At 54.7% G+C, this 17117-nt stretch overlaps 1 protein-coding gene across 1 annotated transcript in view; it reads left to right on the top strand.

Annotated features, from left to right (window-relative positions):
• The window catches only part of Eefsec (eukaryotic elongation factor, selenocysteine-tRNA specific), a 199641-nt gene extending 191683 nt beyond the window's left edge, over positions 1-7958 (top strand). The window contains exon 7 of the mRNA XM_040737773.1: positions 7431-7958. Coding sequence (XP_040593707.1) covers positions 7431-7621 — 191 coding nt within the window. The 3' untranslated portion in view covers positions 7622-7958. The remainder of the gene's footprint in view (positions 1-7430) is intronic.
• Positions 7959-17117: the final 9159 nt, after the last annotated feature.

Raw genomic sequence — 17117 nt, 5'->3', positions numbered from 1 at the left:
TCACTAGCACCCCAACAGACTAGCAAAGACCTCTAACTCCTAGAAACACCCAGGAACAGAGCCATACTCAGGGACCTTTCTGCTGAGTCCAGGCACGCTGAAGGGGCCTGGTGGCCCTTGCTGGAGTCTCTGAGGAAGGGTCAGTGCCCCGACTGCAGGATACGACTACCTCTGATTGAAAGTCTAGACAGGATATACCAACGCAGCTTCCATACCCCACTGAGGGAGCCCAGCAGTCACTGAAGTGAGGGGCTGAGGCCTGCCGAAGGGTCTGTAGGAGGCAGGCCACTGGGGTACCTAGGGAATATGGGCCTCATCTGAACACATACAAGGTTCTAAAGATTTCTTCAGGGGAGGCTGAACTGGGAGGAGTGGTCAGAATTCACTCTGAAAGGATTTTGAGCATCATGGAGGTGAGTAAGCAGAGAGATGTTTGCTGTGGTGACTGGAGGGGTTCATACATAGGCTGTACTGTGACCTAATAAGCAGGACCTGCTCTGAAGAGGCCTAGGACCTCTAAGAAGCATCTGTTAACCCTAAATGGGTACAGGGGCTTGGGGTAAGATTGCCAGAAAGTCCAAGGCCCCATGCTGCATGTGAAATGACATCCTGCCATGATGGCAGCCGGGGGCCTGACTGGGGATGTCCTAGCGGTAACACATGGTTCTAGGAGCTGCAGCCGCCTCAGGGAGTGGTAACCTCACAGGATCAGGTGGGAGGAAGCTGGCCTCGGGTGGTTGGCGGCTCATCTATGGCCCGCTTCCCCTCCAAACTGAATAAGAACCTAGAACATCAAATGTCTCTCTACTAGGCTACCTTCCCAAATGGCTAAGTCATTTCCTGTCTGGATCAGACTGATTGGTTTGTCTTTTTAAAAAAGCTTTCACACATTGCACTGTCTTTCCTGCCTTCACACCCAATCTCCAAAGCTCAGCTTCATTGTGATTTGGTTAACATGGTGCAGCAGTATCTCGGCAAAGGACCCTTTTTTGTTTTTGAAGAATTCATTGTTGCTGCTAAGAAGCTTAATATAAATTAAAGACGGAATTAAGCAACATTAAGACATCAAAATGAGCATGCAGGGCCCATTGCCTCTGTTTCCTCCCAATCAGAGGCGTATGTGAGCCATCAAGTGTGCTCAAGAGCCGTAGACGGAACTTGGTCTTGTAGTTACACAGGCCTGTCTGCCTCCCCCTCCCCTAATTCCATTTGTTACTGGGACAGCAGAATACAGTTTTAATTTTTTTTAATTAATCACCTTATCTCTTTAAAGCAAATTGCATCTTTGCTTACATACATGACCGTTGCAGAGAAGGAAAGAGACAAATCAGGGAGCTGGTACCCACAGCTAACGAGGACAGGCCTGTGTAGCAGTGAGCACATAGCGGGAGGACCCAGTCCTCTCCACAGAAGTTCAGAGGGAATCCAGAAGGCACCAGCTCTTTCTCCCCAGCTCTTCAAAATCTGTCCTCCTGGCCTGTCCCTGGCCAGGTGAGGATCAGACAGGTCAACCATGGCAATGGGAGTCCCGAATTCAGCCCCCAGCTTTTTCCCATAGCTAGAGGGCATACACCTTGGCTCACCTCATCTGGACCCCTGCAGGTTAGATACAACCAAAGCCTCCTGTGAATCAGATGTGACTACCAGGCCTGCATTAAAGCCTCTTCCACCTTATCAACTCATCCATTCTTGTCATGCCAGCCTGAACCTCATAGCCAGAACCCCATCCCACCCAAGCTGGCTTCTACCCTTGCCAGCCGCATCTGCAGGCCACTGCAGACAGGTCACCTCCACTCAGAGCTTCTGTCGTACGTGGCTCCACATCCTATCCAGCTACAAACCTGTTGGACTCAGACTCTGTGGCCATCCAGCTGCCAGCCCAGCCATCCTTACCAGGGTGCTGCCCCAGGAGAACTCCTACCCCCTTCTCCGTCTGCTCTGCCTCCACAGCCTCCTGACCCCAAGATGCTTACAAGGACTCTGTTCCCACTGGGGGTGTCAGCTGCCCACCAACGTGAAGGCCTCTCTTCTAGTCTGGCCCCTGACATGAAAGCGACGCCAGCAATTGGAGGCAATTTGCTGGCCTTTGATGGCCACTGCCGGGCGGCACCCTTGCTGGGCTTGAAAAACTTCACTTCCCACATTCTTCCCTGATTGCCCAGCAGAGCCAAGACACAGCAGCCTGCAGCCCATTGTGCCTTTGTGTGGGGCTGGCGCACAGTGAGAAAGGCCAGCCAGGCCCTGGGAGAGGTCCCCATGGGAAGCCATGAGCAGTGGTGTCACATAGGGTCACTGCCACCCCCTGGGGTCTAGGCTCAAAAGAGAGTAGAGCAGGCTCCAGGACTCATGGTGTCTAGAGAGAGAGTAAGCCTCCTGAACAGGGAACATCATGAGCTACCTCAGCCCCCGATATACTCCCTGCCAGGAAAAGTTTGCTTCTTGGCACATGGGAGAGGACCAAAGTCCAGCCTGATGCTGATGTATGAGCAGACTGCTCCCTGCTGTGCTCATCTGGGTGGGATGCATGCAGGTGTGTGTAGCATGGAGGGAGGGGTTGAGATGGGTTTGTGTGTGTGTGTGTGTGTGTGTGTGTGTGTGTGAGAGAGAGAGAGAGAGAGAGAGAGAGAGAGAGAGAGAGAGAGAGAGAGACATGGGCATGTGTAGTATAGCTGGGTACTGATGGCTGGTATATGTATAGGGTAGTGGATACCTGTGATGTATGAGAATACATACAAAGGGGTGTGGATTCATAGAGGTGACATGAAGAGGTGTTAGTATGATGGTGTTGGCTGCTACATACAGCATGGAATGCCTCCATCACATTCATGGTCCCCAGGAGACCTAGAGAGCTCCATGTCCAGCAGTGGGAAGATCATCACCATTCGCTGGTCTCTGAGAAGTAGGCACTACACAGCCACAGTGAAAACAAATGAGGCTCAGTGAGGCTCCTAGGAGGGACTCCATTTAGCTCTGGGCAGTCAGGGGACATGCTCCAAGGAGCAATGGCAGTGTCTGAATTCAGCAGGTGGAAAGTAACTCAGCTCACACAAATAAATAATCAGGACCCCTTGCTTTGTTTCCTGTGGCTGAGACTCAGGACAGGAGCACTGGGGAGTGGAGAGGCAGAGGAGGCAGGCGTGGTCCCTGAGTGAGGGCATGCTGCTACCAATGTAACAGACGCCAGTGTCACATAGACCTTAGAGAACTCTCTCTGGTGGCAAGGGAGTAGAACAGGAGGCAGCAGGAATGACCAGTGGGCTGAGGAGCTGGGAGGGTCAGTCCCTGAGCCCTCCGCTTGGTATTTCTGCTCTAGCTGAAAGCAGCTGCGTCAGACACTTTGACCTTGGTGCCTATAAAGGGATCCTACCCATGCCCAGCCTCACCCTTCCCAGGCACAGCAGAGCATGCTAGGAACAAGGCCACTGGCCTCAGAGTGCCAAGCTTCTTCCTGATCGCAAGTGCCCTGAGCCCCACCACCAGGCTGTGGGGACCCATCTGGACCTCTTTCCCCTTCCCCTTCCCCTGCCCCTGCCCCTGTCCCTACCCCTGCCCCTGCCCCTGTCCCTACCCCTGCCCCTGTCCCTGCCCCTGCCCCAGCTTGCCTCAGTGCTAGAATGCACTGCTATACATTGTCTCTTGTCTAGGTTCAGGAGTGGGCACACTATGGTACCTGTGTAGATGGACCTCTGTGCCTAATCCAGGTTACCCAGAACCCTTGAGCAGTACAGAAAAGTAGGGGGAAAAGGCACTACTTGTAACCCTTGTGGCCCTGGTGGCTGGGGATATAGCCTTCTGCTCTTTCTTCTGTAGCTCAGTTGATAGGGTTCTTCTGAAAGTTCTGCCTGCTGCGTTTTTTTGAACTAAGTTTAGAATACATCTTTTGTATAAGACGCAGAGGTCAATTTTGTGTGTCTTCCTCTGTTACTGTCCCTAATTTATTTTTTTTGAGACAAATTCTCCCTGAACCTGAAGTTCACAAAATTCAGTTACACTGGCTAGCCAGCAAGCCCCAAGGACCTCCTCCTGTCTTCACTTCCCAGATGCTAAGATTATGGGTGCGCACCATTTTGCTCTATTTCTTACCTGACTGTTGGGGATCTGAATTCAGGTCCTTGGGCAGGTGCGTTACCAAATAAGCCATCTCTATGTCCTTGCCCCTAGCATGAATCTGTTTTAAACATTCATTGAGTCACATTTATTCATACTGAACATCACTTCACTACAACAAGGGCATTTGTCTCATCACCTCTTGATCTCAGTTAGACATGTGGTTCTTTGATGCTCAGACGCAGATGGGGATCAGACCACCTTGGTCACCAGCACTGCCTACCACCCACTGTGGGACCTTGAGCAGGCATGAAGCTCTTCTGCACCTCAGTTCCTCAGCCCTCATCAGTGAGGGCGGGACACCTCCGCATGGAGGTACCTTTGCACATCTGGGCCCACATGGCACATGCTTGTCTGGCCTTCTTGTTTGACACTGGCTATGCAGGAACTATCTCACAGGCTGTTTCTAGATGCTTGCTCTTGGGGTTCTTGGTCTAGGACTTTGCCTCCAGCCTTGTAGGGTCTCACCAGCACTGACAGCTGGGAGCCAGAGTCCCCAGTGCAGATCACATGAGTGAAGACAGAAACCTCAGTGTGGTAGGACTGGTCAGAGAAAGACAACAGATACCAAAACACGGAGATAACAGAGCCTAGCAGAAGAGATAGCGTTATAGGACAGAACTAGTGAGGGCCAGAGAGGCTGGGTGCAGTGACCAGGTAGCCAGTAGGCCCGAGAGATGACATTTGAATAGTGACTTGAAGGTCCCAAAAGATGCTCTTAGAACTCCAGTACATTGTTGTAGCTGAGCGACTGACAAAGCCAGAAGTGTACAGAGGTGGGTATACAGATAGGCAGGACAGAGAAACTGCTGTTTGGTGTTTGCCCAGGCACATAGGAGAATGGGGTGACAGGGTGGGAAACTGTCCTGCCTGATGACACCCTGGTCTATAGATGCAGGCACCCTATCTGCCTGCTGACTCCCTTGACCCAATCAGCACCTTTCCCCACAGAACCAAGTATACACTTCATGAACTTGACCATGTCACAGGTTCCATCTGCCTGTGTAGCCTGCCAGGAATCTCTGTGATGGTCCATGCCGTCCAGCCACAAGTCCAGCAGTCTGTTTTAGACAGCAATAAGCACATCAAAGCTGCCACCACGCCCTCCCAGGGACACAGGGTCATTTCCTTAAGTTCCTCATGCTATCTGGGGCTATCTGCTTCCAAACCTATTGACTGTCGGTCTTCCCAAACTAGACTCTCCAGGGGAGCTGGCTTGGACTCTGTGCCTGCTCCAGGCTGTCCACTGACCCTATGGAGCCAAGTATCTTTAAAAGGAAAGACCAGGGCAGTCGAGAGACATTTGCAGTCTGAGCTGGGCCACGTGCCTGTGGTGGGTACAGCTCCAACTCCTCAACATATGCCACCTGGTCAAAGGAAAGGGGATCACTACAGAAGCAGTGTGATATCTGCCGTATGCCCCAGGAGCTGTTGGTACAGTTTTCTTGGTAGACCCTTGGTGGTGTTCCCAGACTCCTGTGATGACTGTGGGGACCAAGCTGCTAAATGGCCACAGTGTTGCTTGTGCCAGACTGCCCTTCCATCCCTGCCTGCCCTGTGCTGATGCGGTATGCACTGTGTGTAACCAAAGCCATCACAGATGAGATGGACCGCTGATTGGGCCACACCTGTCTCCCCAGCATGGCACAGACGCTCTGGAGCCCTGCACCTCTTCAGCGATCAGACCTCCTGGCACCAGAGAGAGACAGGCCAATACCATTTGTCAGGGTCTGGTGCCAGCAGGAGGAAGGCCCAGCTCTGATTCAGGGACTCAGATACCTGCAGGCCTGGCACCAGCCCAGGGCCCTCTTCTTGCTCCAGGGCCGAGGCACTGGAAGGAGGCAAAGCCACAGATATGGGGTTAAAGACCAGGCATCTGCAGGAGGGCCCCTTCTTGTGGGTTCACTCTGGCAGGGGACAATGGGCAACTTGGCTCCAGGGCCCTGTTAGCAGCTTCAAGTCCCTGGCTTTCCCAGGAGATCCAGGGTTTGAGGAAGCTAACGGTCTTACTTTTGCCTGTCAGAGTGAGCCCAGACCCTTCATACAGTGAGACAGGCCATCCCGACTTCAGTTTCCTAGGGATGTACCACTTTTTAAATGTCCAGAGACCAGGGCCAGTGCAGAGTGCTTAGAGAGGTGGTAACCCTACTCAAGATCATTGTCAGAACTGGGCGGTGGTGGCACTCCGGAGGCAGAGGCAGGCAGATCTAAGTTCAAGGCCAACCTGGTCTAGAGTAACTTCCAGGACAGCCAGGGCCACACAGAGAAACCCTGTCTTTTTGTTTTGTTTTGTTTTTACGAGACAGGGTTTCTCTGCATTGTTTTGGAGGCTATCAGTCCAGCCCGGCCTTGAACTCACAGAGATCCGCCTGCCTCTGCCTCCCGAGTGCTGGGATTAAAGGCGTGCGCCACCACCGCCCGGCGAGAAACCCTGTCTTTAAAAAAAAATTGTCAGAGGCCTATCTGCAGGTAGACACTGCCCTTCAGAACCAGGGCTGTCAGGAGATTCCCCCAGGTACCAGTAGGCACTAGCAGACGGTGCCTGAGCTTCTGCCTAGCATCTCATCTGGAAATTCAAGACGTTCAGCTGTAAATGGCAACACAAGAATAAATAAGTATGTGGGACGCTGGACTCGATCTAACCAGCGCAGTGTCTGCAGCTTCCAGGTGCTGTCAGGGTGCGCACAATTGAAAAAGGCTAAGCTGCAATGCACAGCCTTTCCCTGAAGGGCCATGGGACATCTTCCTCTGTTAGAGTAGAAAGGGTGTTCTGGATGAAGAAAGATCGCACTGAGCTCTTGGGAATGGCAAAGAGCCCAGCCTTCTTCAGGGTGGGTGGTGAGGATGGAGGAGCCAGCGAGAAGCAGTGTCTCCCAGAGCCTGGGTTAGATCCCCACAAGAGCTCTGGCCAAGGAGAGCTGACTAACCTCCCAGCTGTTCCCTGCTCCCTGGTCTGCTGAGGCTCCCCCATCTGAACCCACCCAGAGGCAGAAGGTACAGAACCTGAGAGTCTGCTACAGGGTCAGACTCCCAGCATAAGCGATAAGAGCGTGTCTCCATGTGGCCTGGAACTTCAAGTGTCCTGTCTGGCAGATAGAACAGTGTTCCCAGAGAGCATTAGGACCTTAGGGACCAGGCGAGGAGCGAGAAGATCAGACATTTGTGCCCCAACGTGCCTAGTAGTGAATTGGGTGTGGGGAGGAATCAGAAAGGCCCTACCTTGATGGACAAAGAGGGTGATACTGGGTTGGGAAGGGGATGGATCTGGGAGACAAGGGACAGCTCTGCCTGCAGTGAATCAGTGACACTTTTATCCCTTGCAGGTGGCCTCAGCCCCGAGTCTAAAAAGATCCTGACGCCTACACTCAAGAAGCGGAGCCGAGCCGGCCGTGGGGAGACCACCAAGCAAGAGGAGGGAACTGAGCGGCCAGAGCCCATGCAGCCTGTGACACTCAGCCTGTCTTTCAAGCGCTATGTCTTTGACACTCAGAAGCGCATGGTACAGACTCCCTAAGTGAACCAGCCCCCCAGGGTCTCCTGCCCAGCTGCCAGCCAGACCACAGTGCCAGATGCCCCCCAATGTGCTTCAACCTCCCCAGTCCTGCAGGCAACCCCACCCTACTGCCATCGCCACTGATGTTGAGCCCCACTGAGAAAACCTGGGGAAAGTGAAGAGCAGTGCCAGAAAGGCACCCAGGATATCACCTAGGCCGGGCTAGGAAAGGGCCTTAGCAGAGTCAGCAACCTGGGCCTCACAGGCTTCCCCAGTTAGGGTGTCTGCAACCACTATCAGCCCTATCCCAAGTAGCTGGCACCCTGCAACTGGAAATAAACATCCCATATGTGACCTATCCCACCCCTAGTCTGCCTGTCTCCCAGGGTTACCCGGCATCATGGTATTGTACGGCATTGGGTGAGGACTCAGAGCTGCTGGAACCACCCTAGTGGCTCCTGGGTATCATGGGCCTTGAAGAACAGAGATTCTTCTCTGAGCAGCTGAGTCTAGTAAGGTCCTCTGAACAGGGGCTAGCACCCTAGGGCTCCCTGTTGATACTAGACATCAGTAGACCCTGACCTCCGGCTTGGGGATCAGACTCCCAAGGTTGTTAGACCAGGGCTGGAGCAACTGGACCCTGTCAATGTTCATCTCCAGCCCCAGCACTCTCAGGCTCAGCAAGGGGACTGAGATGGGGCGAGAGGGTGGACCTGACCAATGCAGGGAGTCAGAGCTTTTCCAGACACCTGTAAGGGTGGCAGATGTCCCAGCGCTTCCCTGTTTGGCCTCCAGACAGACGTGAAGGCCTCCGTTTATCCCAGTAATCAGTGCATTGTGCTTTAATTTTCAAAAATGGCATTAAAAATATTAACAGGGGCAGGTTGTGATCAAATGACTTGGGTCTGTTAAGCCCCAGAGCTGAGGGCAGAGGAAAAGGAGGCAGGCTACAGAACACAGCGTCCCCATAAGCCATGGCCCTAATCAAATACGCCATCAGCCCACCGAGCCCCTCATGACTCCAAGAGGCCAGAATAGCAGTGACTGTCCTTCGCTATCCTTGGCCGGGCCTCAGGCAGTCAGTCAGGACAGCCTGTAGCTGAGGACAAACAGGGACTGGGTTGTGCTGCTGGGCCTAGGGGCCAGCTTCTCACAGCTGTAGGACCCCATGGTACCCTTGCAGCTACCCTGTCAGTCCCCTGGCCTGGGTGTGACCCGGAGGACAGCAAATGTAGTGAGTGTGGCCACAGCCACTGCAGTGTTCCCTTCCCGATGATCTGAGTTCCAGCTCCAAGGAACCCCTCTCTACCACCTGTGTGGGCTCCTCAGGTGTGGCTGCCTTCTGCCTGTTCCCAAGCCTCCTGTGCAGCGCTGTGCCCTCATTCAGCCCCACCCTGACCTGCAGACTGCCATGCCTGAAGGTCAGGGTCACTGGCTAAGCTACCTCCTCCCTCCCCACCCCTGCCTACCTGGTATGATGCCTGAGAAGAGCAGTCAGATAGAGACAGGGGAGGTCCAGGCCTGGGCAAGGGCCTCGAGGCAGGTAGCCAAACTGGCTGAGGTCCCATAGTCCCCTGTTTCACTCCCGGGAGCCCAAGAGGCCTTCCAAGACTTGTGGTCTCTAAGTATGGGCGAGTGGCTGAGCCAGGTCTGAGTTCTCATAGGTAAGGAAGCCATTCTGCTCAGACTGGGGGCCTGGGCCAGGAACCTCCCCTGGCCAAGGGGCCTGAAGCTGACTCCTCTTGGGGTCCCTGCAATTTTGTGGCATATTATCCCTGTCTGCTCTGAATGGAGTTTATGACCATAGTCAAGTCCCCAGCCTGTACCTCAGGGCCCCCATAATATGAGAGAAGCCACTATTCCATGAGGTACATATCAGAGCATAGGACTCTGCTGAGCGCAGAGCTGCCATCACACCCCTGCAGCCTGGGAGAAGCCAACAGATGTGCGCGCCCTGAGGGGCAGAGGCCTGTAACCCACAAGAGGCAATGCAGCCAGCCCTAGCCCTGGCACAGCTCCAGTTCAGCCATTTTCTCCCAGACTTGTATGTAGGCTAGAATCTCCACGTCCACACCTCCAGCATCTCTCCTGAAGACTGTTTTCCTTAAATCCCAGAATAAGAGCTCAGACAGAGGGAAGTGGAGGCACAGAGAAGGGCGGGGTGGGGGTGCTCAGCGTGTGCCCCCCAAAGCCTCAAGGACCCTGAGAATGTATATGAGGCAGGCCTGCCCAGTGTGGCCTGAGAACAAAACTGAGCCCCAGGAGAGGCCTCTATCAGGCATGGCATCAGTGGAAACCCGGACACCCATTAGTGAGTTAAAGCCAGGGCACATACTGTGGAGGGGTGGCCCAGCCACGGCTGCAGTGGGAGGGAGCAGTGTGCACTGCTGACCAGGGCGGGCTACAGGCAGGGCCCCCAGCCCCAGGCCCCTCCAGCCTCACACAGCTCCAGGCTCCAGTGTTTTAGGGAAGACAGCTCCACAGGGCCAGGTCCGTTGCAGACATTGTACACGGGAGCCTGCTTGGGGTCTCCATGCCATGGGCTGGGCCACTAGACAATCCCAAACCCCCTGCCAGAATACCTGGGGTGTGTCCTCAGAAAAGAGGCACCTCTGGGCTCCTACACAACATGAAGTCCCAGCCAGTGTCGCACCACAGGCTGGGTGGGGGCAGCATGATTGGCAGACCCTGGAGCGTAGGGCTAATGCACTAGTCCAGAGATAAGGCTTATCTGGAACCGTCCCTGGAATCGAGACTCTGATGGAAACAGGCTCGGGGTTAATATATTTTTGATAGATAACGGCTGGTAAATGGGAAGCCCTGGGGGCCTGGGGCAGAAGGGGAGCCTCTGTCCTCCCCAGCCACGCACATGTGCGCCAGGGCCAGTGTCTGCACACCGTGTACTCGGGTTTGTCTGTCTACTGCATGTGTGGCATCTGCACAGGGGTGGAATAAAGGAGGCGGGGCCTGGTGTGTGCAGAGTGCTGACCCACAGAGCACAAAGGTGGATGAGCATCTGCTCTAGGACCTGGTGAGACTTACAGTAGGAGGCTATCAGAAGCACCAAGACCCAGGGCCCTCGGCCAGATGGAATTCCCTCCCACTTGGTGATTCTGGCCCAGGCTTCCTAACCTGTACAGCCTCCACATTGCCAGGCTTCCTCAACACCTATCATGGCTTCCTAATTCCTAGTATGGCCCTCCCTTTGAGGGTCCTCTCTGACCCTTCTTTCTGCCAAGAGACCCCAGAGGCTCCGTGAGTAAGACTGAAGAGAGAGCAGGAGTTTGCCAGGGGAGTTGGGGCATGCCGTTGAGGGACCAGAAGTGCAGGCTCTCAGAGAGCTGAGAGATTGCTAGAGGAAGGTAAGGGTTTCCCGAACTCCATCCCCGCAGGAGCCCCCGCAGGAGTAACCCTCATTAAAGAGAGCAGTCACCACAGCACTGATAGTAGATTCCACCATTAATTAGCTCACCCAGCCATCAACAGGCTTGCCTGCTGGAGTAGGTGCGGGGTGTAGACACAGGATGAGGCTGAAGGAGACGCAGCAGCCGGCGGGTTCCCCTGCCCTAACCCTAGTTAGGAACCCTGGGGATCTGCCTAGGAAGAGGGGTCCCTGTGAGATGACTGGCTCCAGGATAGGGAGGGTTCTAGACGTGGGTGAGGAAGCAGTTCAGGATGACCGTGGAGAGGGGTTGTTTGGAAGGTTTAGGGGTTCAACACAGGTAGTGGAATTTGTATCAAAGAAGCATCTTTGGACACTGGCCGAGGTCCCTGTGTGTGTCATCCTGGCCCAGCACAAGGACTACCTGTGGTACACTCACTAGACTTGGAGAGCTCAGATCGGACTTCCCCACTGGCCCGTACCCTTCCTTCCGCCTCAGCGTGAATGCTCAGCCTGGTTCGTAGGCCTGTAGGTCAGAGGTCCTGCAGCTCCAGCTTAGGTGTTGCTCAATACACAAGGATCCCCCAACGTTATCACGGGTCTAGAGGGGAGACCAGCAGCAAAACAGCGACTTCCTGCAGCCGCAGCTGGGGCCCCAGATAAAGACTGATAGAGCCTGGTGACCCTTCTAGGGTTTTAGGCACACCTCCCACATGGCTACCTCTGGGCCCACGTTCTGCTTGACCCTGACCTGTGGGATGGAGATTTCTCCTTGGTATGGTTCCCATCAGCCCAGCCCTCCCCTGATCCACAAGGCTCCAGAAGAAGACTTAGGTGAGGCCCACTCTCCAGCTCCCTCCCTCCCTCTCTCTGTTTCTCTAATCCTGGTACCAGGACAGTTAATGACCAAGCAGGAGGAGAAGTGTCAGCCTCACTTACCAGACCCACGGGGTCTCCTGGCTCTCTTCCACACCCTTCCCTCTGCGTTTTACACCCACAGTGCCCAGACTCTACTCACGAGGCAGAGGGACTCACAGCAGGGACAGGCTTCCCAGAGACGTAGGAAAGGGCCCTGGAAACCTGGCTTTCTAAAAGACCACATGAGTTTTTAGACCAGGTTATAGAGACCAGGTCCCTGCTCCTACTTGACCCTTCAGCCCATTACCCACACAAAACTGTCCCCACCCTGTCATCCCTGACTTCTGGCACTACCTTTACCACTGTTACCCCATCACGAAGTTCAGTGTCATTGTCACCCCCCCCACACGTCACCAACAGCAGCATCTCTACCCTACCCATGATGCACCAGACCTGTGAAGAGACCCTGTGTGAGGACAGCATACACCCCGCCACACCACCCCTAGTCTATCCAGGAATGCATACACCGGCCTCAGGCCCCAGTAGAGAGGGCAGCTGTGTGTGGAGTTCATCCCACGCATTTCCTTGCAGTGGTGACCCACGCCATCTGGTCTGTCCTCCCGCGGAGATGTAGAGATCCACTCTCGGCATGCCACGTCTCAAGGTGGCTGCCAGTGACAACTCGGGCCCTTTTCTTGTATGCTGTGTCTAGCCATGCAGCTAAGCATTTTATAAACCACGTTGTGAACACTTCTAATCCCAACCCTTGGTGGTGAAGGCAGAGAGATCAGAAATCCAAAGTCACCGTCCCTGTGGACCGCCAGGGAAAGGCTGAGATTAGTAGATCTGGGACTGGGACAGAAGCAGAGGAAGAAGTGGTATGAGCTGGCTCAAGCTGCTTGGTGGGGATCTAGGGGCCCTGGCCAGCCTCAGCGGACGTGGGTGGCCCTGCAGAGGTGAGTGGTGTGATAGGAGCAAGCTAGGCAAGATACGGGGATGGGGGGGTACCTGAGCTAAACACACAGTAGGGCCGTGAGCACAGAGGCAGTGAAGCCAGGGTCACAACACTGGAAAGGAGACAGGGTGTCGGGACTCTGCATCTTGGAACAATGGTGCTGGAAAGCTGAGTGCAAGGTGTTCCGTAGGGTTGGGGACAGGGGATGGATAGAATCAGTTGAGGCTACCATAATTGCCAGGCCTGGAGAAGAGGCCAGCAGGGACGGCCTCAGGCAGCTGCTTACAGGTGCAGGCTGGCGCCATGAGGCAGGTGGTGTGGATGGGTGCAGAACTGTGCAAAGGCAGAGAAAGATGGGGCAATACTTCTAATCAGATGTGAGTGAAGATGGCTGGGCGATAACCAGTAATTGTTGCATCTCCCAATTCTTGGTACTTGCCCAGAGGGAAAGAAGCATCATTACGCTGTCTGACTCTGCCAGTCACTGCTCCCGGCTTCCCTGAGGGGTATGGCCTTCTCCAGGCCTGGCCTCAGCTAGGTCAGAGCCCACAGGCAGCTACAGGCTGAGTCTCCTCTCTGGGATGCAGACTCACTTGTGGCTTGCTAGCCTCCATAGGAGGCAGAGAGGCCTTGTCCTAGCCCTATAGCCCAGAGGACAGCAGAGCTCTGTGGCCTGTGGCGTGGACAGGCAGTGGGCCGCCGATAAGAGAGACAGTTGTCAGAGTCATGGGGACCACTGATAAAGCAGACAAGCATCTCCCGGTGGCCGGAAGATGCTGGGAGGGCCGGCAGGGGCACCCACATGGGTGGACATGTTGAGGCTTCTGGTTCCGGGCAGGACCCATCCAGCCTCGGCAGGCAGCCAGGCAGCTTCTTTGTGTACCTGACCTGGAAAGGAAACCTTGCTGGGGTTGTTACCAACTTCCAAATGGGTTCCCAGGGCTCCCCAGCATTCCAGATCCTTCCTATAGCCTCAGTGCCAACAGCAGGTAGGGACCTTAACAGGAGCAGTTTTCTTCTGTGTCCATCTACGCTTCCAGTTAAGGACACAGCCAGCACAAGAGGGCACCCTGGAAAGTTGGAGCTGCCAGGGATGTGGAGCCCTCTATCACATGTGACAGGCCTGATACGGACGGCACATACATAGTCTCACAAACTCCTGTGACATTCGATTCCCTTTGCTGAGTCCCAGAGAGGCCAGGTGACAGGCAGAGTCACACTGTCTGGTAGGGTCAAGGGCACTCCTCTCAGGCACCCTGGAGGATACAAGTGGACATCAGGCTCCTCGGGAGCAGCATGCCAGCCACCAGCTATGGGCTATCAAGGCTGGTGGCGTAGCTGGGTTGGCTTGGGCTCTGTTCTAGGTGGAGCTTGCTGGTAACCCTTCCAGTTTCAACCCAAGCACACGGTTGAGACTCGGAGATAGAGGAGCGCCTCACAGCCCAGAAAAAAAACAGGGAAATGGAGAGTAGTCCCTGGAGCTTGACCTAGCTGTGCCGACCCATGCTGGGGACACAATGTCATGGTCCCCACTCCACCAGAACCTGTTGGAGCCAGCTCTCTCTTCTTCTGTGAGTTAGTGTGTGCAGTGGTCAGTGTGCTTCTTAGCCCCCTGGGACGTGTCCGAGGTCCGAAAGGAGGCATATGTGAACCCATGACCCGTAGGCCAATATATCACTGCCTTAGGTCCTCAGCTGTCCTACCCAATGCTTGTTCTCTGCGTCTCCCTGAGCTGCCTAGACCCACATATGCCCCATTCTGCCCCCTGCTTAGCCTCCCACAGACCAGCCTTCCAGTCAGTGCCCACACTGCCACAGAGCCACCACTGTACAGCCGGGCTTCCAGGTCCAGCCTAACAGTTCGGTTGGATCCATTGCACCCTTAAATATATAAATAAATAAACAAGTATTTTTGATTATTTATGTGTATGGGTGTTTTGTCTGCATGTATGTCTGTGTACCACATACAAACTGGTGCCCACAGAGGCCAAAGAGGGACTTAGATCTCCTGAGACTAGAGTTGCACTAAGGTGCCGGGACTCTAACCTAGGTCCTCTAGAAGAGCAGCCAGTGTTGCTAACCACTGAACCATCTCTCCAGGCCTCCCCAGCAGGCATGTATTAGGGCTGTGCTGTGCCCCTGGGTAAAAGGCACACTCAGCTCTACCACCAGCATAAATAAGTGACAAAACTTGGACTCTTCCTCCCTCCCTCCCTCCCATCTGACAGCTAATAACAGCAGCTCCACCATCCCCCCAGCCCCCCAGTACACCTCACCCAGAAACACATCCTGTCTCTAGACCTGCAAGTACCATGCTGACCTGGCCTGAGTCCTGACTGCTTGGTCCCCAGCCTAGCCATCCACAGGTGTCCCTCACCTCTCCTTCCTCGGCTTCATTCATGGTCTGCCTGTGTTCAGACATTTTGCCTCATTCAGTGTCCTTGTGGAATGAACTGTGGGATAGGGCTTTCTGTCCCTTTCTCTGCTACCTATCCCAGTGCTGGCCAGAGTACACAGCAGGCTCGGCCAGAGGCCACAAACAGTAGTGCTTGGGACCCAAGGACCGACTGAAGTGGTTGGTGATAAGCCTTGGGGGCCCCTGCTGGGAGTGCATCCCCATAAACACATCTGGTTCCATTGGGCCAGCCTTCACCAGCAGGGCAGGGTGCACCTTGAGGCTGCGTCTGCACCCCTGCTCTATAGATTCAAAGTAGCAACCACATCTACAGCTGTTCCTCCCCTGCTGGTGGTCTCTGTGGCCACACACCCCACCAGTCCTGTGGGGCCAGTGCTCCCCCATCCACTTCCTAACAGACACCTGGTGCCACCCAAGCCTCCACGCACCCCGTGTTCCCCGGGCCCTCCTGAGCTGCCTCCTCTGCTGCCCTAGAGCTAAATTCAGGCCTCTTAGCCTGACATCTGAGGTTGTGGGACGTGGCTGGAGTCCACCTGCCAGGGCCGCCACCTCCCACTGCCTTCCATCACCTTCCTGCTGCTCCCCCAAAGAGCAGCTCCCAGCCGCAGCTGCCCAGTGTCCCCTTCTCCCTAGTGTGCCACACCCACTCCTTTCTGATGGCTCAGGATCCAGGGGGAAGAGCACCTCCCCCAGCCTGGCTCAGCGGAGACAAGACCAGGTCTGAGGCCAGATGCACACAGCAGCCAAATTCATTCTCCTCACCATCACCCAGCCTAGCGCCTCCCCAGACAGAGGCCACAAACAACCTGCTGCTCCTAACTGTCCAGCACCCCAACTTGACACAGTAGCTCAACCCTACCCAACACCCCAATTCTACCTGACACCCAACTTTACATAGCTCTTCAACTCTATACAGCATTCCAGCTCTACCCACACCCCACCTTTGCCCAGATCCTGAGCTCTCCCCAGCTCCTCACCTCTGTCCAGCTTGCCAATTCTGCCTAGCATGTTGTACTCCACTTCACTGGACCCTTCAGAAACTATGGGACAGTGACCCAGTGTGGGTCACTGGGGTGGTGCTAGGGCTTGGAAGAGAAACTGCTTGAGGACTTGCATGTCACCCTGCAGAGGTCGGAAGTCAAGTTGGTGGGCAGGGGACAGAAAGATGAATGTGTTCCCAAGCCTGCATGGTTGTCCCCTCTCGGAGACCCCAAACTGGTTTCACAGTGATACAAGCCCCGTTCTCTCTTGCAACCACCATGGCTGACTCCATCCTGCAGGCTCCTGCCCTCCACTAGGCTCACCTACATTGAGGAAAGACCCTCACTAGCTCCCACCTTCTTGGCATCCTGGACTCTCTGAGTGCCATGGGAGGCTCAGGCAATGGACCTCTCACACAGCACCCCAACAGTCCTAGCATACCTCAGTACATTGGGGTCTGTCTGCAGATAGCCCTTCCTGCATGCTGGCCCAACTCAGGGGAAGTTCCTTAGCTCAACCCAGAGGAGGTTTCAAGTCACAGCTCACCCAAAGAAAATGGCAACCAGGGCTAACAGGAAAGTGGAGAATGGGCCCCTGAGTGGATAGGAAAAGCAACGAGAGAGAGAGAGAGAGAGAGAGAGAGAGAGAGAGAGAGAGAGAGAGAGAGAGAGAGAGAGAGAGAGAGAGAGAGAGAGAGAGAGAGACCTGAGTGAGTATAGACACTGAGTGAGTATAGACTTTGAGTGAGTATAGACAGTGAGTGAGTATAGACACCTGAAGTCACCGTCACCTGGGCGGGGAAGCACAGCCACACTCGGCAGTTTTCACACTGACCTAGCTTGCAAGAACAGAGGCCGTGTACAAATGTAACACCCATGTGCACAAAGCTAGGCAACAGTTTTGATTGCTGTGTCTGCTGTGTGCAC

The sequence above is a fragment of the Mesocricetus auratus genome, unplaced genomic scaffold (assembly GCF_017639785.1).
Source record: "Mesocricetus auratus isolate SY011 unplaced genomic scaffold, BCM_Maur_2.0 Super-Scaffold_100676, whole genome shotgun sequence".
Taxonomy (NCBI): Eukaryota; Metazoa; Chordata; class Mammalia; order Rodentia; family Cricetidae; genus Mesocricetus; species Mesocricetus auratus.
Note: the sequence above shows the minus strand (reverse complement) of the source record. Positions and strands in the feature narration are given on the sequence as shown.